Genomic DNA, 24,834 nt, shown 5'->3' on the forward strand with positions numbered 1-24,834 from the left:
TTTGCATAAGCTTAAAACAATGCATCGAGGGTTGAAGCCAGCGACCTTCTGCAAATTTAGGGAAGTGACTTCCCCCAGGAAAGTGTTTTAAGGCACTTAATTACAACTGATCTTTATACCTAACATGTGAAATGTCAGAATTCTTAGGGATCTAACTATAAAAGCACATAACAGATTGATGTGTAATCTTAAATGGGCAAATATACTTGGGTGATAAAACAAATTTGTTTTAAAATAAGGTAAATTGTTCTGGAAAAATGGACTGATTCGTCCTAAGAAGTCAAATATTAAGAAAAGCAAATGTGTCCGCAAAAGGACACTGGGTTGCATTGTAGCTAGTTAGTGACCGTCTCTTGCTAATTTTGAAACAAAATGCCACACTTAATTAGCCAGCCAAATTCTCATCCTGCATGGGCCTGATGGAGAGAAATGACATTAAGGAAAAGGCTCCCTTAGGCTCTATTAGTGCCCTAATGAGGTGGCGGGGGAGGGGCATGTTGGGATGGGGACAAGGCAGCCACTATTGCCACACAGCCTTCAAAAAGTACAAGATCTGGCCTCCTGAATAAATGTCGTGTTCTCAACTTCACACTGATTGTCAGGGGTATCTGGCCACAGCTATTCCTACAGGGTACTCTGCAGGAAACAAGTGTAGCAACACTCCACACATGCACAGCTGATTTAGCAACTCTTCCTAAGGTATGAATTACATCCAAGGCTGGGGAAATACACCCATAATATCACCTAACTGTTGTCAGTGATTTCATCACCAGCAACCAACAGATGGAAGGAATATTGATTTTCAAGAGGGCAAAAAGGGGGGAGATTCCGCAAACTACATGCTGGTGAAATTGACATCAACCCTTAAATAAGACCTTATAGCTTATTTCAGTTATTAAACACACAACTTAAGAAAAGAAGATCAATTTAGAAGCAAGCACGGGTTCACCAAACACAAGTCATTTCAGACAATCATTACTTGAAAGGGAAACAGGAAATATCTAAGTTATAGCAAGCTGTTAAGTTCTCCCATGATAAACACATTAAGTAGATGGAGAAATATGGACTGGCCTGACCAGGCGGTGGCTCAGTGGACAGAGCGTCGAACTAGGATGTGGAGGACCCAGTTTCGAATCCCCAAGGTCGCCAGCTTGAGCGCAGGCTCACCAGCTTGAGCGAGGGGTCGCTGGCTTGATGCCCAAGGTCGCTGGCTTGAGCAAGGGGTCACGTGGTCTGCTGTAGCCCCACCCCCCAGTCAAGGCACATATGAGAAAGCAATCAATGAACAACTAAGGTGCTGCAATGAAGAATTGATGCTTCTCTCATCTCTCTCCCTTCCTGTCTGGCCCTATCTGTCCCTGTCACAAAAAATAAAAAGGTCAGTGAATCAATGTGGTGTGACTCGGTTGTCAGAAAAGCTAATGCAACCTAATGCTATGATAATGTAAGTCTAAGTAATATTCAGAACAAAGGAGGTGATAAGCTTACAACCCTTTGTGCTTGGGGCAGACCACACTGGAGTCAGCATTCAAGATTGGGGACAACTCTTTATAAGAGGTTCCAGACAAACTTGGAGAGGGTTCAGATACAAACGGCCAGCATGGTGAGGAAACTTAAACCCACACACCATAAGAGAAATGGTCCAAGGACGAAGAGAATCCCATTTGGCAGAGAGAAGAGTGGTCTCCAGTTCTCTGAAGGCCGTTGAGTCTCCTGGGAGAGAATGGCTGATGTCAGAGACGCCTTCTCAGGAGGTGGTGGTGGGTTGCCGTCACTAGACATGCTTCTGGAGGCTGGATGACCACTTTCGGGGCGTGTTGTCACAGGGTTAACATAGATAACTCTAGGGCATCTATAGTTCTGCTTGCCCAGCATTCTTGTCCCCTCCCTCTGGCAACCCACCCTCATTTTCCTTAGTAAGCCACCCACCCTTCCTGATGCTCAGTCCACCTGGTTCACAGTCTCACTTCTGGCTACACAGGTGTGGATGTGAGTCAGTTTTGGCCAGAGTATTACACACTCTGGCCCTGGTAACAGGTTCCGGGATGGGAGGAAGACCAAGGTGGCCACCTTCTGTAGGCGTACTGAGAGGACAGAAAGCAAACACAGAGCTGCAAGTGGCCCTTATGTTGTCACTACAAGGAACCACCTGCCAGAGGTCAGGGCCACACAGAGACAGCCCTTAAGGTGACCTACATCTACACTTCTCAGCAATAGGAGGCTGGGGAAGTTTCAAACTACAGACCTAGATGAAGGGAGAAAATATCGATAAGAAAAGGTTAGAAATATGGCAAGAAGGTAGACCCAGAGACAGAGAAAGTTTAAATGGAGGGGAACAACAAATATATGGTATGGGAAACTATAGGTTAAGAGACTTTACAGCCTGACCTGTGGTGGCGCAGTGGATGGGGCGTCGACTTGGAAACGCTGAGGTTGCCGGTTCAAAACCCTGGGCTTGCCTGGTCAAGGCACATATGGGAGTTGATGCTTTCTGCTCCTCCCCCCTTCTCTCTCTCTCTCTCTCTCTCTCTCTCTCTCTCTCTCTCTCCCCTCTCTATAATGAATAAAATCTTTAAAAAAAAAAAAAAAGAGACTTTACAGACATGTAACAGGTAAACCTTATTGGGATTTAAGCAGACCAAAAATTGGGAGCATCTGAATGCTGACTGGATATTTGCCATACTAAGGAATTATTGGACTTTTTAGGTATGATATGATATTGTGATTGTTTTCTTTTAAAGAGTTACTGAGTGAAATGTTTATTAAGGAAACAGATATGATGTCTGAGAGTGGCTACAATGTGATTCAGTGAGGGGTAGGTGGTGGTGTCTCTCAGTTTATGATCCTCTTATCTGGATGCTGGGTATATAACGGCTCACTGCACTATTTCCCCTACCAGTGTGATGTTTCAAGTCTTCCATAATAAAAAGTTAGAATAAAAAATGGCAGGAGAAATATGCACAAACCAGTGTCCCTCCCTCCCCTACTCTCTCTCAGCTCAAAAGTAAAAATAGAATCCATTCATTAAAACTGAGCACCCAATTAATTAGTCAAAGACAGGAGTGAGTCCTGAAACCAACAACTGACAAATAATTCTCCTCAGAAACTGAAGAGAAACCAGATTATGCGATAGGCAACTAGATGAAAGAACCAGGTGCTGAGGGTTGGGGCGGGGCGGGGGGGGGGGGGGGACAAAGAAAAAAACTGAAAATTCTCTTCTCCTATAATCTAAATAACCATAAAATATGGAATGAAATCCAAGTGCCATGGGTAAACATTTAAAGAGCACTTGCAATGCACCACACACTGTTCTAGACACTTTTCAAATGTTAACTCATTTAACCCTTAACAATCCTGTAAGGTAGGTTCTGTCATCTCCACTTAACTGACTTCGAACTAGTGACACCCGTTAGGTGACTTGCACCAAAGTCACATAGCTAGAAAGTGATGCAAACCCAGGAAACCCAGATAAAGCATCCATACTCATCCACTATGCAACAGATTTTAAATATTCACTTATAATAATGGAGTCACTTTGAAGGTCTATGGATATAAATGTTTTAAGTTGCAGTCAAACACGTGCCCAAAGCTGAAAACGCTGCCCTCACACACACATTCACTGCCATTCAGAGCCCAGAGGGTAATACTGTGATTCTTCCCTACTGCATGTTGTTCTACCCAATCTTTGTATTTCGCATCAAACCCTGAAAAATGAGGAACAGATGAGGCAGTTGTGCTGTGAGCCACCACAATCAAAAGCAAACTGTCCTGACTTGATCTCGTTTAAAGGAGAAAAAAGGCCACATCTTCTGATTTTAAACAGACTAAATCCATTCAGATTTTTATCCCAGGGATACTGACCAAAAAAGACAAGAAACTGTAAAACCAATTCATCTGGATAAAATTCTCCTAGGAAAACAAAGAGGGAAACCCTATCCTTCAGACAGCAAAATTCACCACACCCTGTTTTATGACTATTCAACAATGAACCATGATGATAAAAGCACATTAACTGCAGAAATGTTATTTGAATTTACCTGTAATTGGTGTCTACCAATTGAAATAATCCAATGGGGAGTGGTTGATACGGAAGAGAAAGGAATGTGGAACTTGTGGCTTACTTTTTTTTTTTTAATTCAGAGAGAGAGAAACATCAATTTGTTGCTCCACTTGTTTATGCATTCATTGGTTGATCATTGTATGTGCCCTGAGCAGGTACTGAACAGGCAACCTTGGCGTATCATGTCAATGTTCTAGCCAACCAAGCTACTCGTCCAGGGCCTTAAATTGGTTTGGTTTTTTTTTAAAAGGACTTTCTGAAGAGTTAAGTCATAGGAAAACACATTGTATATCTGGTCCAAGAATTATGTCCAGCAAACAGAAAATTTATGTTTACTTTTCATCACAGATGCCACAGAACAAAGTTTCCATGACAGAGTTTCACCCCAGAATAACAGCACTCAGGCAACTTTCAATTACTATACTTCTTGCTTTGTCATAAAGCAGAAAGCGCATGTTTGAAATTTCACTGAAGTTGGAACAGCAGTTTCTGAAAACCTCATAAAAGGGAGGACTGATCTAGTCCTAGGATCTCCGCAGGATACCTGAAGTTCAGTTTTGTCTCTGAACAAAAGCACTAAAGCAGACCACAGGCTTTGCGTAGGAGGAAGGGGGTGGGGGCACTTCACTGGCTGATCTAAAAAAGCCAAATCATTAAAAGGCACTTAAAAACCACATCCCCAGAAAGGCAGCAACAGAATAGAAGTTCTGGCTCTCCTGTCTTCCAAGCAACAGCAGATGCTTTAAGCAGTTGAACTACCTCTAGCTTACCATCATCCTTGATTGTGTATCGTGTAACACAAATAATGGTATTAAAAGCATCAAAAAAAAAAAAAAAAACGAAAAAAACTACCTCTAGCTTATTTCAGAGTCTATGCATATCTAGAGTGAATCCACACCATAAGCCATTTGTTAAAAAGAGAACTTTCAGCTCCCTCTTCTTTCATGGAGAATGTTTGATGTGAATGCTTTTTAAGATATAATGTCATAAACAGAAAGGACTGAGTTGAATTTAAGAGAGTTTGGCCGAGACCTTTCATCCAAAACTGTGACCCTGATCTCATAATCGGTTCTCTTTGCTTCAATTCTCCAACTCAGACATCCTCTGGAAAATTAAAACTCTTAATATCTACTGATTACTAGTTGCTGAAAGATGTAATACACATGCATTTGGAGTTCCTTAGGAGAAAGATGTGAGAGAAACACCAACTCTGTATGAAGTAAAAAAGTGTAATAGACTATTTAATGGACTGATTTTTAACATTTCAAAAATAGAATGGAGTCTTTCCCTATTTTTAAGCACAGAATTGCAGGGCAATGGAGCTACACACCCATTTGTTCATTTAAGTGCTCTTTAAAGCATTCGTTAAGAAACAAGCCTGACCAGGCGGTAGCATAGTAGATAGAGCACTGAACTGGGACACAGAGGACCCAGGTTTGGAACCCTGAGGTCGCCAGATTGAACACGGGCTCATTCGGCTTGAACCAGGGTCGCTGGCTTAACCAAGGGGTCACTCGCTCTGCAGTAGCCCCCCAGTCAAGGCACATATGAGAAAGCAATCAATGAACAAATAAGGAGCCACAATGAAGAACTGATGTTTCTCATCTCTTTCCCTTCCTGTCTGTCCCTCTCTCTGACTCTCTCTGTTCAAAAAAAAAAAAACCACAAAAAGCCCACATACTGTGGGTATGTACAATCAGACAATTCAATTAAGGCTCAATTCTAATACAATATTTTAAAATCAAGCTAAGTAATAGTGAAAGTGCACGTTTCAATTCACACGTGTGGAAACTACCATGCCTCCAAGTTACCAGTCTCAAAGTCACATGCCTGTTTTCTGGGATCCAATTCTCAGCACCTGAACACTGATTATCTTTACCTCCCTTTGGCTGGTTTCTGTTCTCGAGGAGTTTACCATTTAATGAAAAAGACAAAAAAGAAAAAGAAAAAGAAAATACAGGGCTGACCTGTGGTGGTGCAATGGATAAAGCATTGACCTGGAATGCTGAGGTCGCCGGTTTGAATCCCTGGCCTTGTCAAGGCACATACCAGAGTTGATGCTTTCTGCTCTTCCCCCCTTTTCTTTCTTTCTCTCTCTCTCTCTCTCTCTCTCTCTCTCCTTTCTAAAACTAAATAAATAAAATCTAAAAAAAATTAAATAAAAGAAAAATACAAAAACACAAAAGGTTAAATTGCTAGGATATCTGTGCACACAATCTATGGATGCTTAAAGAAGCATCCTTCCCAGAAGGAAAAGAGACAGGAAAGCTTAGTGCAGGGAAAACAGGACTGAGTTTAGAAGTTCCAAACTCAGCCAGGTGGGAGGAGAGAGAACACTGCACAGGTGGGAGATGAGGGAGAAGTGACCAGGAGCATGCTCTACTGGACCTGACCCCAGAGACTATGAACCACTGAAGAATGCATAAGCAGGAGGATAACGATCACAACCATCTTTAGGGGCTTATCCTTCTGATCTGTACACAGTCTAGAGCAGTGCTGATCAAGGTGGGTCTGCCGCCCAGTGCCTGTCCAGTAGTTTGTTTCTTACTGGCTCAAGGAAATAGGCAAGTACAGAAACTAAGAATGAGCGCTTAGAAACATTTACAGCAGCTCAACATTACAGCAGCACCCAAGCTTGTGATCAATGGACTCGTCTTATTGAACAGGACAGAGACCAGCCTGTGTGCTGTCAACTCAGTGGGCAGTGGCAAGTGGTTCACGCTGTGTAGGAGTCATGTATGGTAAGGCCACTTGTATTGGTGAGGGACTGATTAGTAATTAACAACTATAATTAACAATTAGCTGACTATAGACAGTTTGAGAAACTAGTCTACAGAATCAGTTTGGAGGTCAGCGCTGGAAGCAAGGAACCCCAGGAGAAGGCTGCTAGTACACAGTGGGCTCAATGAAACCTGAACTCAAGCAGTGATAGTCGGGAAGAGGTGAAGAGAAAGGGTCAAAGTGGAGAGCAATTAAGGTGATCAAATAAACAAGATTCAGTACCCTCTGGATGTGAAAGGTGGAAGAGAATCAAGGATGTCTCCTGAGACTCAAGAATTCTTATTTTCTTTAAAATAAAGGCAAGATGTAAAGCAACAGTATGCAAATGCTTCATGAAAGTCAGGATCAGCAGAAAGATTCTAAATTCATTGCCATTTTCTTTGAGTGCCTTTGATTATAGCATAATGGTAAATTAATGAAATACAGAAAACTAAGCACCCTGGTGGTTAACCTCTGGGAATTCAGAGTGAAAACACATCCAGCCTACGCTCTCCCTCTGAAATGATAACACGAAGGAAGGAGCCCAGTCTAGTTCAGAATGGGGCTGGCTGGAGCCCCAAGCTCTACCAGAAAAAAGGAAGACTCTCCTACCGAGGATCTTGTTCATTCCCCACCCCTGCTGTATACAACACAAAGCCTTCTTTCTCAAATTGTGCAGATATTAAAACAAGAACCCTTCCCCCCCCAAAGGAAGAGTGATAAAAAAGATCGTAAGGGAAAAAAGAAAAGAAAACTAGAGTAGAATAAAATCAGTGACCCTAACCTTAAAACCCACTGCTTTTTCTCTGCGCTCCGGTTCACATTCCAACCCATATCAGAAGACAAATTAATTAGCAAGAGTTGTGGACAGCTAGGCAGTGGGGCCTTTGCCGCTAACTGGAAGACAAGTATTGAACCTACAAAGGCTACAAGTCTGAGCAAAGCTATCCTACAGCATTCCAGAGCTGAGAAGGGAGGCAGTCCCATGCTAGGGGATGAGGTTTCTTCTGCTCCAGATACCGCACATAGTCCATTTCTTCCCAAGTGAAAAAGCAGCAATCCGCAACTGTCATGCTGCCCAGATTGAAGCAGCCCTCCGTGGAAGACATGCCTAATAGAAAGGCACACCACAAAACCATCACCATGCACAAAATTAATCCCTCACAAGAGGAGTGCCTCGTCATCTTAATCATCTTAAAGTTGTTAGCCTTTATAACAGTGGTCCCCAACCTTTTTTGGGCCACGGACTGGTTTAATGTCAGAAAATATTTTCACAGACCAGCCTTTAGGGTGGGACGGATAAATGTATCATGTGACTGAGACAAGCGTCAAGAGTGAGTCTTAGACAGATGTAACAGAGGGAATCTGGTCATTTTTTAAAAATAAAACATCGTTCAGACTTAAATATAAATAAAACAGAAATAATGTAAGTTATTTATTCTTTCTCTATGGACCGGAACCAAATGGCCCACAGACCGGTACTGGTCCACGGCCCGGGGGTTGGGAACCACTGCTTTATAATATCTAAGTTTCATTGATCTGCTGTCTCTGTTTCTTTTTCTTTTCTTTTTTATTGATTTTAGAGAGAGGAAAGCAGAGAGATATAAACATTGGTTGATTCTTGTATGTGCCCTAACTGGGGATGGAACCCACAACCTCAGCGTATTGGGACAACGTTCTAACCAACTGAGCTATGCAGACAGGTGCTGTTTCTGTTTCAATGGCAAACAGAAGTATGAGGCTCAGTCACTATCAGTATTACTAGTATGTTAAGCAACAGTAATTTTTAATAATCATTTGCTTTTGTTTCATTCTTCTAGGTCTTTCTACTCGATTATAATCTTTTCAAGAGCAACCCTTTCAACTGCTTAACCATATTCCCTTGTGTGCTTATAAAAGACCTTTGTTTGAAAAGTTAAAAAATACACCTAACAGCCTGACCAGCGGTGGCGCAGTAGATAGAGACTGGGATGCAGAGGACCCAGGTTCGATACCGACCCTGAGGTCGCCAGCTTGAGCGTGGGCTCATCTGGCTTGAGCAAAGCTCACCAGCTTAGACCAAGGTCACTGGCTCGAGCAAGGGGTTACTCGGTCTGCTGTAGCCCCACAGTCAAGGCACATATGAGAAAGCAATCAATGAACAACTAAAGTGTCGCAAGGAAAAACTGATGATTGATGCTTCTCATCTCTCTCTGTTCCCGTCTGTCTGTCAGTATCTATCCCTCTCTCTGACTCTCTCTCTGTCTCTGTAAAAAAAAAAAAAAATACACCTAACAGTTTTGCAATTCTATAATGTGATATATTCCAAAGGCTCAAGCTATCACCTGAAGTACTAAATTTCATGACAATGTATTAATAAGCTTACAGAGCACATACAAGATGCCAGGCATGTGTATATTATCTCGTGTAGGCTTTTTTTTTTTTCGTGTAGTCTTTACAACAATCCTATAAAGCAGGCGCTATCATCATCTCCGCTTTTCAGATGAAGAATCTGTGGCACATGTACAGTAACGTGCAAGGTCAGAGCTAATAAATGGCAGAGCCAGAATCTAAACTCAGGCAGATGGACAAGAGTCCATATTTTTAGGCACTACACTAGACAGCTTCATTATGCAGGGAAGAAAAATGAAATTTGAAAATGCATTAAAAATAATGGAACAAGAAAAAAGCCTCTCAAGGAAAACTGCTCTTATTACTTTAATTAGATCCAAAGCCTGAAAACACAGTCAAGAGAGGGAGCCTTGCCCTAGCCAGGTCATTCAGTTGGTTAGAGCATCGTCCTGATATACCAAGTTGTGGGTTCAAACCCGGTCAGGGCACATATAAGAGTTAACCAATCAATGCATGACTAGGTGGAACAACAGGTCAATGTTTCTCTTGCAGACTCCTTATGTGGAAGGCAGTAAACCCCATGCCTTTTTATCACCTTTTACCATCTTGAAAGAAAGTGGTCTGTCAGTGTTGTAAAAATTATTCTCTTAGTGGCTCGGATATTTAGATTTAAAGGAGAAAGGGTTGGGAGAGATGGAGCTGTAAGACTGTTTGGGGTCCTGGCCAGTTGCTCAGTCGATAGAGCACTGGCCCAGAATATGGACATCCCAGATTCAATTCCTGGTCAGGGCACACAAAAGAAGCAACTATCTGCTTTCTTCCCCTCCTTCTCCTCCTTCTCTCTCTCTTCTCCTCCCTCAACCTGTGGCTTAATTGGTTTGAGCATCAGCCCCAGGTGCTGAAGATAGCTTGGCTGGTCCGAGCATCAGCCTAAGGTGCTGAGGATGGCTCAGTTGATTCAAGCGTCAGCCCCAGACAGGGGTATCTGGGTGGATCCCAGTTGAGACAAATGCGAGAGTCTGTCTATCTCCCCTCTTCTCACTTTAAAAAAGAGAAAGAACAAAAAACTGTTTGGGTTGGTACCAAATCTTGCTCCATCCAAAGAGCCAAAGGGATTCAGGTGAATTATAGGCCAAGCCTCTGATTTAGTCTGAACCAAAAGAGCCATGCAGAGCAAACATCCACAGGGGTAGCAAGAAGATTACACTTATTCCAGCTTCAACAAGTCATCTAGGGATGCTAGACCAGAGTTCCCTAACTCCTCCACTCTCCTGCTCTGACATTCTCTTCCCCTTTGTCAGGCAGAAAGTTCCAGGACCAAGCCAGGCCCAGCAAACCTGTCCGTGCCCTTTGATATCAGCACACCCACACTGATCAAATGTTCTCCACCAGGCATCCAGCCAGGCAAAGCTGAGTCCTGTGGCTTTAAAACCAAAACCAGTCCTCTCTTCTGTGATGCTGAAGTAGATCCTGGAGATCAACTCTCGGTTCTGACAACTAAGTAACTTATCTAATGGGATAGACCACATCCCAAAAGTCCAAATCTTCACCACTTTCCAACTATTCATCACATTTTCTCTCTCCAGAAATCAGAAAAATGTCTACCAACAAAACAAAAACCAAACCTACCTTAAACAAGTCTAACTGCCTTAACTTCAGGATTATGTTGCCTCACAAAACTGCTCTTATAAATTCACCCAAAGTTCTATTATTGTCTAATTACAATTTCTATACAGCTATTTATTTGTGTGTGCTTGGAAGCCAAAAAAATGAAGCTTCAATTACTTCTGCACCTACCACTAAAGCAAATAAAAACAGGACAACCTTCTGTCAAGAATTTTTTTAAAAGATGCTGGAATTCTTTCATTTGTTTCCTCACAGCTCCAATCAAGGTGAGAGGAGCCAGGCAAAACGCAGGCTTAACATATATGGTCATCCCCAGACTTCCCTACTACATAAAAGGGGTAAATTAATAAAAGAAGAAAAAAAGAAATACCACACAGCATTTTCTTTCCCCACCATAATTTTTCAATTTTCTTTAGAGAAATGCCAGCCAATAACTAATTAGAACCATATCCTTTGTTTTCCCAATGGGAAGAAGTATACGAATGGTTTTAAAGAACAAATGTTAATGAGAACTTTAAAAAATTAGTAATCTGGAACACTGGTTTATCATCACTATAAAACAAAATTCTCTTCTTTAAAACTATTTTTATAGCTGGTGAAATACAGACAGGGTCCAACAACAAGATCAGTGTTCATGTACCCAACACCCTGAACTGGGGGTGCCCTGACTGTTCTTACCATGGAACTGGCATCACAAGCTCACAGACTTCTAACCACCCCAATTTCAAACAAGACAGACAAAAACTAAAAATTATAGAAAAGGTGTTTGTTTTACATCTCTTTGGTTTCAAAAGGGAAAATAACTCCCTTAAAAGTGAATGGATGGCCTGACCTATGGTGGCACAGGGGATAAAGTGTCAACTTGGAATGTTGAGGTCGCCAGTTCAAAACCCTGGGCTTGCCTGGTCAAGACACATACAGGAAGCAACTACTATGAGTTGATGCTTCCTGCTTCCACCCACATTCTAAAAAATCAACAAATTTTTAAAAAAATTTTTAAACAAAAGTGAGTTGATGGGCCTGGCCAGCTGGCTCAAGTGGTAGAATGTCAGTCTGGTGTATGGAAGTCCTGGGTTCCATTCCCGGCCAGGGCACACAGGATAAGTGACCATCTGCTTCTCCACCCATCCCCCTCTGGCTTCTCTCTGTCTCTCTCTCTTCCCCTCCTGCAGCCAAGGCTAGATGGAGTGAACTGGCCCCAGGGACTGAGGAAGGTTCCATGGCACCGGCCTCAGGCGCTAGGAAGAGTTAGGTTGCTGAGAAATGGAGCAAAGCCCCAAACAGGAAGAGCATCACCCCCTAGTGGGCTTGCCAGTGGATCCCAGTCCCAGGGCATGCTGGAGTCTGTCTCTCTGCCTCCCCTCCTCTCACAGAATTTAAAAAAAAAAAAGTGAGTGCACGGCTTTTGTAATTTCCAGGAGTATGTTTTCCATAAGAAACACAGCTGGAGCCTTTTTACCTGGTTGTATCACCTCAAATAAGAATGTTTCTGGCATAAGATCTTGAGTTGCCTATTCATGAACATCCGAGAACAGAAACTACAGCCTCAAAATTGAACCTGTTTTAGAGAACAAAGTAAACAGAAACACTCTGAGCAAAAAATAATTTTTTTTTTTTTTTCTTTTTTTTTTTCTGAAGCTGGAAACGGGGAGAGACAGTCAGACAGACTCCCACATGCGCCCGACCGGGATCCACCCGGCACGCCCACCAGGGGCGATGCTCTGCCCACCAGGGGGCGATGCTCTGCCCATCCTGGGCGTCGCCATATTGCGACCAGAGCCACTCTAGCGCCTGAGGCAGAGGCCAAGGAGCCATCCCCAGCGCCCGGGCCATCTTTGCTCCAATGGAGCCTTGGCCGCGGGCGGAGGGGTGGAGAAGCAAATGGGCGCTTCTCCTGTGTGCCCTGGCCGGGAATCGAACCCGGGTCCTCCGCACGCTAGGCCGACGCTCTACCGCTGAGCCAACCGGCCAGGGCCAAAAAATAAAATTTTTAAATGCTAACACACCATGGTTTGGGCATGTACAGAACTCTGAACTACATTCTCAAATGAGGGTCTGCCTTGTGTCATCCAGACGCTCTTCCTGATGAAATTAGCAGGTCCTGGCTAGGGACACAGATCACTTTTTTGTGTACAAAGGGGACTGGCCAGGGCATAAAGAACCAGGGAATGGCCTATGTCATATCAAATATTCTCCTTTTTTGAAAAAAAGCTTTAAGCATTTGTAAAACATCTCAACTTGCTCCATATTTTTACTCTCCAGCAAGTTTATTTCCCCCACTGTGAAAATCACAACAGGACTTAGGTATGTCACATTTTACCATCACTGTATGTTTGCAAAAGCTAGAAGACACTGGCGTTGCCCAATAAGGGCATTATTTTACACAGACTTTGGTGTACAATAGAAACTTGCCATAATGATGAAAGTATTATTTGGTAAATCACTTTCTGAACATTATTCCTCCCCAAAAAGCCTATAAAAACAACCACTAAAGAAAACCAAGGGATCCATGTTGTAAAGCAAAAAAGAACTAGTCATTCATGTTAACGTACTATCAAACGTATAAATCAAAGATGGGCAAAATCACCTTAAAAGTAGTTAAAATGCCAAGTTTTGCCTCTGTGTAGTTAGTGAGACCATGTTTTTCCAGGATTACATGTACAACTGTACTTGTTAAACTGTATTTCATACTTAAATCCCAAGTCTGTACCTTACACTGCTTCAGGATGGATGACTTACTAGAGACATTCAGGGTCACAGTATAAGCCTTTTGCTCTCACTAAATCTAAATCATGCTTCTCAACAAGACTATAAAAGAAACACATGGCATGCCTTTACCATCCTCCCTAGAGGATCCTAAAGGCCCTCAGAACAACCCTTCTCCTGTCCATAAACTTTGATTCTCCTCAGAAAGGGAAGGGGCTGAATTCACAAGTTGCAGAGTAATCAAGCAAGAGCACCCACAAACTTATTCTGTTTTCATTCATGACAAAATTTCCTGAATTTGTTTTATTAAAACAGAGATTTTCATCCAACAGATCCAGTCATAAACCCAAACTAACTTCAGCAGCAACCTAAGCGGAATGAGAAGCTGACAGCGAAAGTATACATTTCCCCCAAATCTTCGTTCCTCCCGTCAATCTGCACCTAGGATCAGTTCAGCATTTAATTCGAAGCATGCCAAGACGACCGTGGCCCACCAACCAAGCAACAAAACTCTACATGGACGGGTCTGTTCCTGTGCCTGGAAGGCATCTAAGGAGGTTGGCTGGACAGCTAGACAATGAAAAGCCACTAGATCAGCCCGGGAAGCAGAGAGTGTGGGAAAATGAGAGAAGTGAGTTCCCTTCTTGCCCAATGCCACGGTCAGCGGCCGCCTCCCTCCACAGTCAGGGGCGCAGGACGGCCTGGCCTCGGCCTTGGGGTCTAGGGTCCCGGGTGACGGAGCCCCAGAAAGGTAGATTTCTTTCTAAGAGAAAGGACACTTCCTGGTTTGGGCATTATGGGTAGGGGGCTAGCGCCCTCCCCCACCCACTACAGGTAGTTATCTGCGAGGAGTCCAGTGGCTGCGGGAAGGAAGCGGCCTTCCCCCGCACCTCTGGCCGGCCGTAGGGGGCACGGACCCCCAGCACAGCCACCCCGCCGGGAAGCACCCAACTTGTGGGGACAGGACTCTCCTCAGAATGCAAGCCGGAGTGGGGGGACGAAGGGTATCAAACTTTTCCCCCGCAGGCGTGGCCTGGCACAGGAACCGAGGAGTTGCCGCGGGAGCCCCAACCCGGCGGGGTCCCAAGATGGGGGTGGGCACAGAGAAAGGGGACACTGAGGGACAAGAAGAGAAACGCGTGCAAAGATGGAGGACGGGGCAGAAGGGACAGCGAGCTGGGTTGGCGAGCGGGGGTCGGCGAGGACCAGCCTCCGGGGAATGCGCGGGGTGCGCTCCCAGGCCGGGGGCGCGGATAAGGCCCGCGCCGCTCACCTTCCTGTGCTTCTCCTTGTAGGGCAGCGCCAGCCATGGCATGTCCCGCACGAAGTCCTGCCACTGCCTCTGGTCCTGGTCCGAGGACACGAAGACAATCTCCAGGGGGCGCCGCAGCTCCGGCTCCGCAGCCGCCCCGGCCCCGGGTCCCGGCCCCGGTCCCACCCCCGGCCCGGCCCCAGCCCCCGGCCCGGCCGCCGCGTCCCCCCGCAGGCGGCCGTAGAAAGCGGCCAGGCTGGCGCTGAGCTGCGCGCAGGGGGCGCTCAGGCTGCAGCCGAAGTAGAGCCCCAGCAGAGAGATGCCGCGGGCGCCCAGAGAGTGCACGTCCACCTCCTCGCCGCCGCCCGTCACCAGCTTCTCGCCGAGCAGCTCCTCTAGGAAACCCGACATCCTGGCCCACCGCAGCCCCGGCCTGCGGACGTGCAGGCGGCGGCGACCCCGCTCCCTCGGTCGGCGCGGCGGACGGAGGCGGCAGCAGCAGCGGCGGCTAGAGGAGAGCCCCGCCCACACAGGCCCGCCCACGCCACGCCACGCCCCCTCCGGTCTGTCCTCGCCACGCCCCCTCCGTGGTTGTCCCAGGCCGCGCGGTTCGCCCGGGCACTAGCCCCAGCAGCTGGGACACGGGACGCCGGTATCTACCGTAGGGCCCAAGTGTTCGGGAACCAGGCCTGGCGTGGAAGCTGACCAGACACCCACCGCTCCTACCGGGGCCTAAGTGAAGAAAGACCGGTCTGCCCAACCCTCCTTTCCGATGCTGCTGGACTTGGCTTCACCCCTCCCGTCATTTCCTCTCCCCAAATTCTCAGTTCTCTCGGTACTTCTCCAAAGATTCTCGAGTTCTCTTACCCTTCCTTATTTCTCCCCCTCCTCTCTCTCACCCTACACAAAACCTAACCCTTAAGCCATTTCGTACCCCACTAACCTCTCATAAAGCTTATAGGATTTACCACCCTAATGACACAAGTATCTTTTTCTCAGGCTAGGTCTTGCTCGGCACTTACTTGTGTGTGTATGTTTTGTATTCTCTACTATAAGAGGATTGGAGGGTGCCACCTCTTATATTTCTTGTGCAGTTTCTGATCTGGTTCTAGGCACACGTGAGGGAATCCATAATATTAAGGAAGGAAGTCCCCCCCTTGAACCAAGAAGCTTCAAGGACACTATGTTTTAGGCCAAGCATTAAGAGAGATTGTAAAGGACACCTTTGTAATTGTATGGCTTGTACTGTTACTGTAATGTACTTCATTCCCTGCATTGGAATGCCTGTGATGTAGATAGCAAAGCAAACAAAAGGGGTAAAATGTTGGCCAAATAATTTTGTAAATATGATTTTTATACTTGTGTGTGATTTACAATGAGGGCTAGGCAACACCAGCTAAAAATGGTCAGTGAAGTTACAGATTGCCTTCCTGCTTGGAAAGGGCTATTATTTTGCTAATGAAGAGGTTTTCTTTTTTTTTTTAAGATTTTATTTATTCATTATAGAGAGGAGAGAGAGAGAGAGAGAGAGAGAGAGAGAGAAGGGGGGAGGAGCAGGAAGCATCAACTCCCAAATGTGCCTTTGACCAGGCAAGCCCAGGGTTTTGAACCGGCAACCTCAGTGTTTCCAGGTTGACGCTTTATCCACTGCGCCACCACAGGTCAGGCCTAATGGAGAGGTTTTCATACTAGAAAGTTCCAAAGAAAGAAGGAGGGAGAAGTCAGACCCCCCCCCCCCATTCACGGAGGAGGAAGAGAAGCAATGAGGAACGCAGGGGGAAGGGAGATCAGAATAGCCCCTTCCTCTCCCCTTTTCTTAAAAGTTTTAAGACCTTAATGGGCGATTTCCAATGCTTATTCTGTGACATCACTTAAACCTCCCATCCTGAAATCGTGTGATTGACATGTGTACCTCTACACAAAGGGATCACAAAACCCTTGTATGTGAACTTGTGTTCTGTAAAGGGTATATAAGATGTAAGAAATCTAATTTCAGGGAGCACGTTTATTTGGAGCCACTAGCCCTTCGTGCTCTGCTGGCTTTCTGAAGTTATCTGAGTGTCTATCCTCCGTTGGGTTGCTTTCCTGCAACAATACTTGTGGTTGGTCGCAGATCGTCCTGTGGGATTTCAGTACACAGTTCACAGTGGCCATTCCACACCAGCGAGTGGCTGTCTTCCATCTCCATAAATCTATGCAACAGATGCTGCAGCATCTTTAAATCAATGCTGGTTGCTCTCCTGAATAGGTTCCATAGCTTATACCAGATCTATCGATAGTTGAGAAAAATTTTGAGATTTTGTTTTTTCCAGCTAGCAAGACCTGTCTGTTAAACAGGTGGTCTGTGGCTAGTCTCCTGGCCACACACACACACACACACACACACACACAATAAAATAAAATGTATACCACACCCACCCTCAATCTCCGACCTTCAATGCGTTTTAGTTCACCTACCAACAACCCAGTGGAAAGAAAAATAAAAAAACCGCTCCTCTCACCGCTCTCCACTCGCCCTTCCCAAGTTATTTTTTGCGCATCTACCGCCATCTAATGGAAAGAGTGAAAAAGAAGACGAGGTATACCAGAGCCCCATACTACATGAAAAGAGATACTTGGCAGCCAAACAGAAAATTTTGTTATTTTATAGCGGCTTTACACACACATACAAATCATGGCATGCTTTACAGAGTTCATTTAAACCCAAGAATATAACCGCAAGCTTTTGGCACCAATATCCATGCCGAAGGTTCTCAATTTTTCTAAGCTAGAACAAGGAATTTTAGTGGATGTCAGCTCAGTGAATGTTACCCCATAAACTGTGCAAGAGGTGAATGAAGGTGGAAGCCAAGAGTGGACTGGCAACCTCTAAAAAAATGTACCCCTTTTCTTAGTTATTTATCTCACATTGTTGCTCATTTCAGAAATAGGATAATTGGATTGAGGACTCTCTTTAAGCAGGCCAGAATCCTATCACTAAGACAAATTCTGAGTTAATTTTTAGAGTGCCATGCTAAACTTGTGTGCCACTGCAGGGACAGTATTATTACAAAACACAGAAAGCATCACTTTTTGGTGAAAACGTGTTAAAACTATTAACAAGGCAGACATTAAGTTATTAGATATCTTTTAAACTCCTATAAATGGATTCATGCTTTATCTCCTCACCCAAAACATATTTGAAATTCCTGTGGGTGGGTTACATCAGGCACCATTGAAAGCATGTGAGACAGATTCTTGCATTCTAACATGTTTTTAATTTAAATTGTTTTATTTATTGATTGATATCAAAGAGAGAGAGGAAAGGAGAGCAAGGGAAAGAAACATTGATTCATTGTTCCACTCATTTATGCACTTATTGGTTGATTGCTGTATGTGCCCTGACCAGGGATTGAACCCACAGCCTTGGTATATCAGAATGATGCTCTAACCAACAACTGAGCTAACCAGCCAGGGCCTACACTAACATTTTCAAATGAACACTGAAGAAATGTGAAATGACTATAAGCTTTTATATCCTACAGAAGCCAAGGGACAATTTGGAGTGGAGGTAGGTGAAGAGGGAATTTGGGGTACTGCAAATTTGGGAAAATAGTGAAGTCATTAGAGTACTTAACTTTGGTAAACTAGGTGCAAGTCTGATATAAAGAGGTGGTTTGTTCGGCATTTTAATTTTATTATTTTACAGGAAAGCACTTTCCACTGGAGTGTATCCAAACCAGCATCTGGCACCTGGGAGAGTGAGAGTTTGAACATGCTGCACATGAAATATAAATAAAATTCAGAGAATTGTTGGTACAGCAGTCCTTGGTTAGAAGCCAAATATCACAGCTGCCTTTTAAAAGGGTGTGGAAAGAGGGGATTTGCATTGGAAATTATTCCAAAATCATAATTCTAGCCGGTGTTTGTTACAAGAAGAGGCCCAAAGAGACTCATTGGGCTTCCTGTAAAGAATAGCCAACATCCTTTGGCTTACTGAAAGCATTCTCTCTGCTTATGCAGTTCAAGACCCACTTAAATAGATGCCTGACCTATGGTGGCACAGTGGATAAAGCATCAACCTGGAAAGCTGAGGTCACAGGTTAGGATCCCCAGGTTGGCTGGTCAAGGCACTTATGAGAAGCAACTACTACTATGAGTTGATGCTTCTGGCTCCTCCCCTCCTCTTTCTCGCTCTCTCTCTTCTCTCATTCAAAATCAGTAAATAAAATCATTTTTTTAAAAAGACCCATTTAAAGAGCATGTTCTTATTGGTATTTAGCTAGTTACGTTACATGAATTGACTGGCTAGTCTGAAAATTATTATTGTTTTAACACAGTTATCAAGGAGCTACAACATGCCTGACATTATACAGAACATAACACATTATAGTTTTCCTATTGGGAAATTGCATTCTAAGGTATATCATGTCACATAAAACATGCACAGGACAAACTTGTATTTGTTACCTTTAAGATTCATAAATCAAATTCCTTGGTCTTCAGGTGTAGTAGCAAATATGCCTAAAGATGCATATGCACAAATATTTATTGATACACTGGTGAAACTGGAAAAAGACTGGGTAGAGCCTAATTTGTGTATCAATTAAGCTGATTCAGTTATGACACTTTCATCATTAGGGATATAATCTGGCCATTGGGAAGAGTAAAGAAAATTTCTCTGTACACTTATTAGTCTTTGTTCTCCAGAAAAACGTAACATATACATATATACATGACTACAGAGGCTGAGAAGTCCCAAAATCTATGGTCAGCCAGCTGGAGACTCAGGAGAACCAATGAGAGTTCCAGTCTGAATCCAAAGGCCTGAAAATCAGGAGAGCTGATGGTGTAAGTTCCAGTCTGAGTTGAGTTTGAAGGAGAAGATCTGTGTCCCAGCTCAAAGACAGATAGAGAGAGGGAATTTTTTTAAAACATTTTTTTTAAGATTTCATTTATTGATTTTAGAGAGAGGAGAGGGAGAGAGAGAAAGGACTAGGGCGACAGGAAGCATCACCTTGCTTCCCATATACATGTGCCTTGACCAGGCAAGCCCAGGGTCTTGAACCGGCGACCTCAGCATTCCAGGTTGATGCACTATCCACTGCACCACCACAGGTCAGGCAGGAGAGTGAATTCTTTTTTTTTTTTTTTTTTACGGAAACAGAGAGAGAGTCAGAGAGAGGGACAGACAGACAGGAATGGAGAGAGATGAGAAGCATCAATCATCAGTTTTTTGTTGCAACACCTTAGTTGCTCATTGATTGCTTTCTCATATGTGCCTTGACTGTACGGCTACAGCAGACTGAGTAACCCTTTGCTCAAGCCAGCGACCTTGGGTCCAAGCTGGTAAGCTTTGCTCAAACCAGATGAGCCCACGCTCTAGCTGGCGACCTCGGAATCTCGAACCTGGGTCTTCTGCATCCCAGTCCGACACTCTATCCACTGCGCTACCAGGCAGGAGAGTGAATTCTTATTTCACCTTTACCTTACTTCACTTTTTTGTTCTATTCCTATTGGATGAGGCCCACCACTCTGGGAAGGAAGAGCAATCTGCTTTACTCAGTCTACCTATTCACATGCTAATCTCATCTAGAACACCCCACAGACATATCCAGAGTAATGTTTAATCAAATATCTGGGCACCCCATGGCCCAGTCAAGCTGACACATCACAAGTCTCCCCCCTTGTCACCTTGGCCCCTCTATGCATCTCCTTAAACCATACTTACTCTCTGAAGGAAGACAAGAGAGGGTCATGATTGCACCTAACATAATATCACTATCCTGCATACAACCAAAAATGCACTAACCCCATCATTAGAAAAAGAGGTGAAGTCCTTGAGTAATGTTTACTCCTTCGACATCCTGTAACTTAAATACTATGATGTAAAATTAACAATACTTAAATACTGTGATATAAAGTCAATACATCTTATGTTACATGCTAAGGGAATAAGAATGAGAGGAAACAAAGATACTTGCCATACACAGATAACACACAAACAGTCATGACAACATAAGGAGAAAATGCTTATGACGATTATAGTTCTCATTAGTGTAACTGGTCATGTGATCACAGCTGGTATTTATAACTACTTTCTCCCACCCTTTTTGTATCCCTTTGCCTTCAGTGAGCACCTCAGCTGGTCATGGTTCTTTATCTGGTGAAGTGACTCAAATCTTTATTCCTGAAATATCTGGGCCAGTATAGTCTTGCCTAGATTAGGTTATTGTAGTTGTCCATTGACCCTGATCACAGGGTATGGTAACAAGAGATGCCCTAAGAGATCTCCTGTATTTCAGACATACTCTTTTTCACCTCCATTTTAGATGAGTAGTCCAATTTCCCCTTGATAGTCAGGGTCAATCACCCCACCCAGCACAGTAACTGCCTTCTTTGCCTATTAATTCAGAGGTATAAGGGCCCAATGTGGCTGGGTCTTAACTTTTACTGCAATGGAATCATTGTTGTGCCTCCTAGTGGAAGCATTTTTTCCCTTTGCAGAACACAGGCTATGGGAACAAGAAGCAAACATTTTGCTAGAGGTTAACTGAGGTAACAGTGAGTGATGACACTCCGATTTCCACCCCTTGATTCCTGAACTCATCACATACACTGCCATGGACTATCTCTAAGATGTAGCACAACACAAAGTAAATAGGCAGAATAGGCAGGATATACTAAGCTACCACTTGTAAATTTTTAAGTGGAGCCTGACCAGGCAGTGGTGCAATGGATAGAGCGTCGGACTGGGACACAGAGGACCCAGGTACGAAACCCCGAGGTCGTCAGCCTGAGTGCAGGCTCATCCGGCTTGAGTGCGCGGTCACTGGCTTGAGCATGGGATTATAGACATGACCCTATAATTGCTGGCTTGAACCCAAAGGTTGCTGGTTTGAACCTAAGGTCGCTGGCTTGAGCAAGGGGTCACTTGCTCTGCTATAGCCGCCGGATCAAGGCACATATGAGAAAGCAATCAGTGAACAACTAAGGAGTTGCAACAAAGAATTGATGCTTCTCATGTCTCTCCACTCCCTGTCTGTCTGTCCTTGTCTGTCCCTCTCTCTGTCTCTGTAAAAAAAAAAAAGATAGTATTAAGTGGAGAAATACGTAAAGTACATCAGGATATCTCAGAATGAAAGAGAAAAAATGTCTTACACACAAAAATTCAAATTCTGTTATAACAACACTGATAGTACAAAATGAACATATTATAAAAGCTTTTCCAAGTCCACATAATTCAAAAAATAATTAACTAAATTTGAATCAACATTGATTCAAACCAAAAAAATGTATTCTATTGAGATGAGTTTCCTGTAAGAGATTTTAACCTGTGGATGAATGCTATTTTACAGTTTTTGCATCTGTTTTACCCTTTCCTTTTGCTTGTTTATTTTTAATGAGGGGCAGGGGCAGACAGACAGGAAGGGAGAGAGTTGAGATGCATCAACTTGTTGCGGCACTTTAGTTGTTCATTGCTTTCTCGTGTGTACCTTGGCTGGAATGGGGGGGAAGCTCCAGTTGAGCCAGTGACCTCTTGCTCAAGCCAGTGACCTTGAGGTTTTGGACCTGGGTCCTCAGCATCCCTGGTTGACACTACACTCACTGAGCCACCATCCAGTTAGGCTACCTTTTCCTTTTTAAAAAGTTGGTCTTTCCTGTGGTGACACAGTGGATAAAGTGTTGACCTGGAACGCTGAGGTCGCTGGTTTGAAACCCTGGGCTTGCCCAGTCAAGGCATATATGGGAGTTGATGTTTCCAGCTCCTCCGCCTTTCTCTCTCTGTCTCTCTCCTCCTCTTTCTCCTCTCTCTAAAAACGAATGAATGAAATTAAAAGAACATTGGTCTTTTGCTACAGATCCACTGGTAAGGGAAATTGCTTGATAGTGAGGTGAGTGAAGCAAAATCTAGAGGCGAGACTTGACGAGGATGGAAATGGGAACCAATGTCCTCATTAGTTACAGCAGAAGTGTGGTGGTATCAACTTGATATGGGATTTTGGGCAGTAACCATTATTGTTCTTTTTATCATTCATTCCTTTTATCCCCCAGGAAAGCAGGAGACTAGTTGTTTTTTTTTTTTAATTATTTTTATTTATTTATTCATTTTAGAGAAGAGAGAGAGAGAGAGAGAGAGAAGGGCGGAGGAACAGGAAGCATCAACTCCCATATGTGCCTTGACCAGGTAAGCCCAGGGTTGTTGTTTTTTTTTGAACCGGCGACCTCAGCATTCCAGATTGATGCTTGATCCACTGCGCCACCACAGATCAGGCAGGAGTCTAGTTTTGTTTTAGTTTTTTTTGTGTTTTTTTTTTTCTGTTTTGTATTTTTCTGAAGCTGGAAACTGGGAGAGACAGTCTGACAGACTCTCGCATGCGCCCGACCGGGATCCACCCGGCACGCCCACCAGGGGGCGATGCTCTGCCCATCCGGGGCGTCGCTATGTTGCGAACAGAGCCACTCTAGCGCCTGAGGCAGAGGCCACAGAGCCATCTTTGCTCCAATGGAGCCTTGACTGCGGGAGGGGAAGAAAGAGACAGAGAGGAAGGAGAGGGGGAGGGGTGGAGAAGCAGATGGGCGCTTCTCCTGTGTGCCCTGGCCGGGAATCGAACCCGGGACTTCTGCACGCCAGGCTGACGCTCTACCACTGAGCCAACCGGCCAGGGCCAGGAGTCTAGTTTTTGGCGCCTCCAAACCCTTTCCTGAGTCAGAAGTGGAATGTGCTAGAAAAGAGTAGTGCATATTTCTATTTGCCTCCAACACTTTTCAGATCAAATCTCAGGATCATAACTTGTCATGCATGTGATCCTATTGCAAGTGTAGCCAAAGCATATGGTTCATGAACCAAGTCTAAAGTCAGTCCTAACAATCCTCCAGACTGCCAAATCTCCAATAACTTTTTGTAAGCAAAGCTGAAGCAACAGACCAAGAGACAGTAAGCAAATCTGGATTATTGCATATGGGTGAGTAAATAAAACTTCCAAACATTATGCTGCAGGAGAAATCTGCTCCAGAAATTAAGACGACCCACCAGAATCAGGTTAGAATCTAAGGATCCATCACTGGAAACAGTATAGGACATTTGTGATTCCATCATGGCTATTGCATGTCAAAGGCAAAAAGAATCAAGACCATTGATTTCTTTTCCTTTTTTTCCCCCTGGGTGTGGACAAATCTCACCTTAATTGTAAAAGCCTTCATTTACAGCACATTTGATAATGAACAGGAGAGCTGTGACTCTTGTATATATGAATATATATATAGAAGTCCCTTGAAATTCAGGTAGTCAAGATAAGCGGACTCCACAACGATAGAAACCCACCTCATTTTTCTGAAGACTGTTTTACACTCATTTTAAAAGATGACTAGGTATACTTAGAAGTTCAAAGTAGTAGGCTATTTCATAGGATGTACCTTTCAGTTTGAGAAGAAAACCTATTCTTTATTACTAAGTAAATACATATCAGCAACATCAGTTTACAAAGTGAGATGAGGTCCTTCCTGTATCAGCCTCGGACAGAACACTTAGTGAAAGGGGGCCAGGAAACCAGGAGTCAGAGAGCGCCAGACACTATACCAGGGGTTGTGAACCTTTTTGGCTGAGAGAGCGATGAACTCCACATATTTTTTTTTTTTTTGTATTTTTCTGAAGCTGGAAACGGGGAAAGACAGTCAGACAGCCTCCCACATGCGCCCGACCGGGATCCACCCGGCACGCCCACCAGAGGGCGACACTCTGCCCACCAGGGGGCGATGCTCTACCCCTCTGGGGCGTCACTCTGTTGCGACCAGAGCCACTCTAGCGCCTGGGGCAGAGGCCAAGGAGCCATCCCCAGCGCCCGGGCCATCTTTGCTCCAATGGAGCCTTGCTGCGGGAGGGGAAGAGAGAGAGAGAGGAAGGAGAGGGGGAGGGGTGGAGAAGCAGATGGGCGCTTCTCCTGTGTGCCCTGGCCGGGAATCGAACTCGGGACTTCTGCATGCCAGGCTGACGCTCTACCACTGAGCCAACCGGCCAGGGCCAAACTCCACATATTTTAAAATTTAATTCCATGAGAGCCATACAACGACCTGTGTACGTTATGCATTAGCCAATAAAATTTGGTGTTGTCCCGGAGGA

General features: G+C 44.3%; 1 protein-coding gene across 1 annotated transcript in view; it reads right to left on the minus strand.

The window, feature by feature from the left end:
* The window catches only part of NXN (nucleoredoxin), a 173,967-nt gene extending 158,720 nt beyond the window's left edge, over nucleotides 1–15,247 (minus strand). The window contains exon 1 of the mRNA XM_066363578.1: nucleotides 14,757–15,247. Coding sequence (XP_066219675.1) covers nucleotides 14,757–15,146 — 390 coding nt within the window. The 5' untranslated portion in view covers nucleotides 15,147–15,247. The remainder of the gene's footprint in view (nucleotides 1–14,756) is intronic.
* Nucleotides 15,248–24,834: the final 9,587 nt, after the last annotated feature.

The sequence above is a fragment of the Saccopteryx leptura genome, chromosome 2, assembly GCF_036850995.1.
Source record: "Saccopteryx leptura isolate mSacLep1 chromosome 2, mSacLep1_pri_phased_curated, whole genome shotgun sequence".
In the NCBI taxonomy this organism is placed as follows: Eukaryota; Metazoa; Chordata; class Mammalia; order Chiroptera; family Emballonuridae; genus Saccopteryx; species Saccopteryx leptura.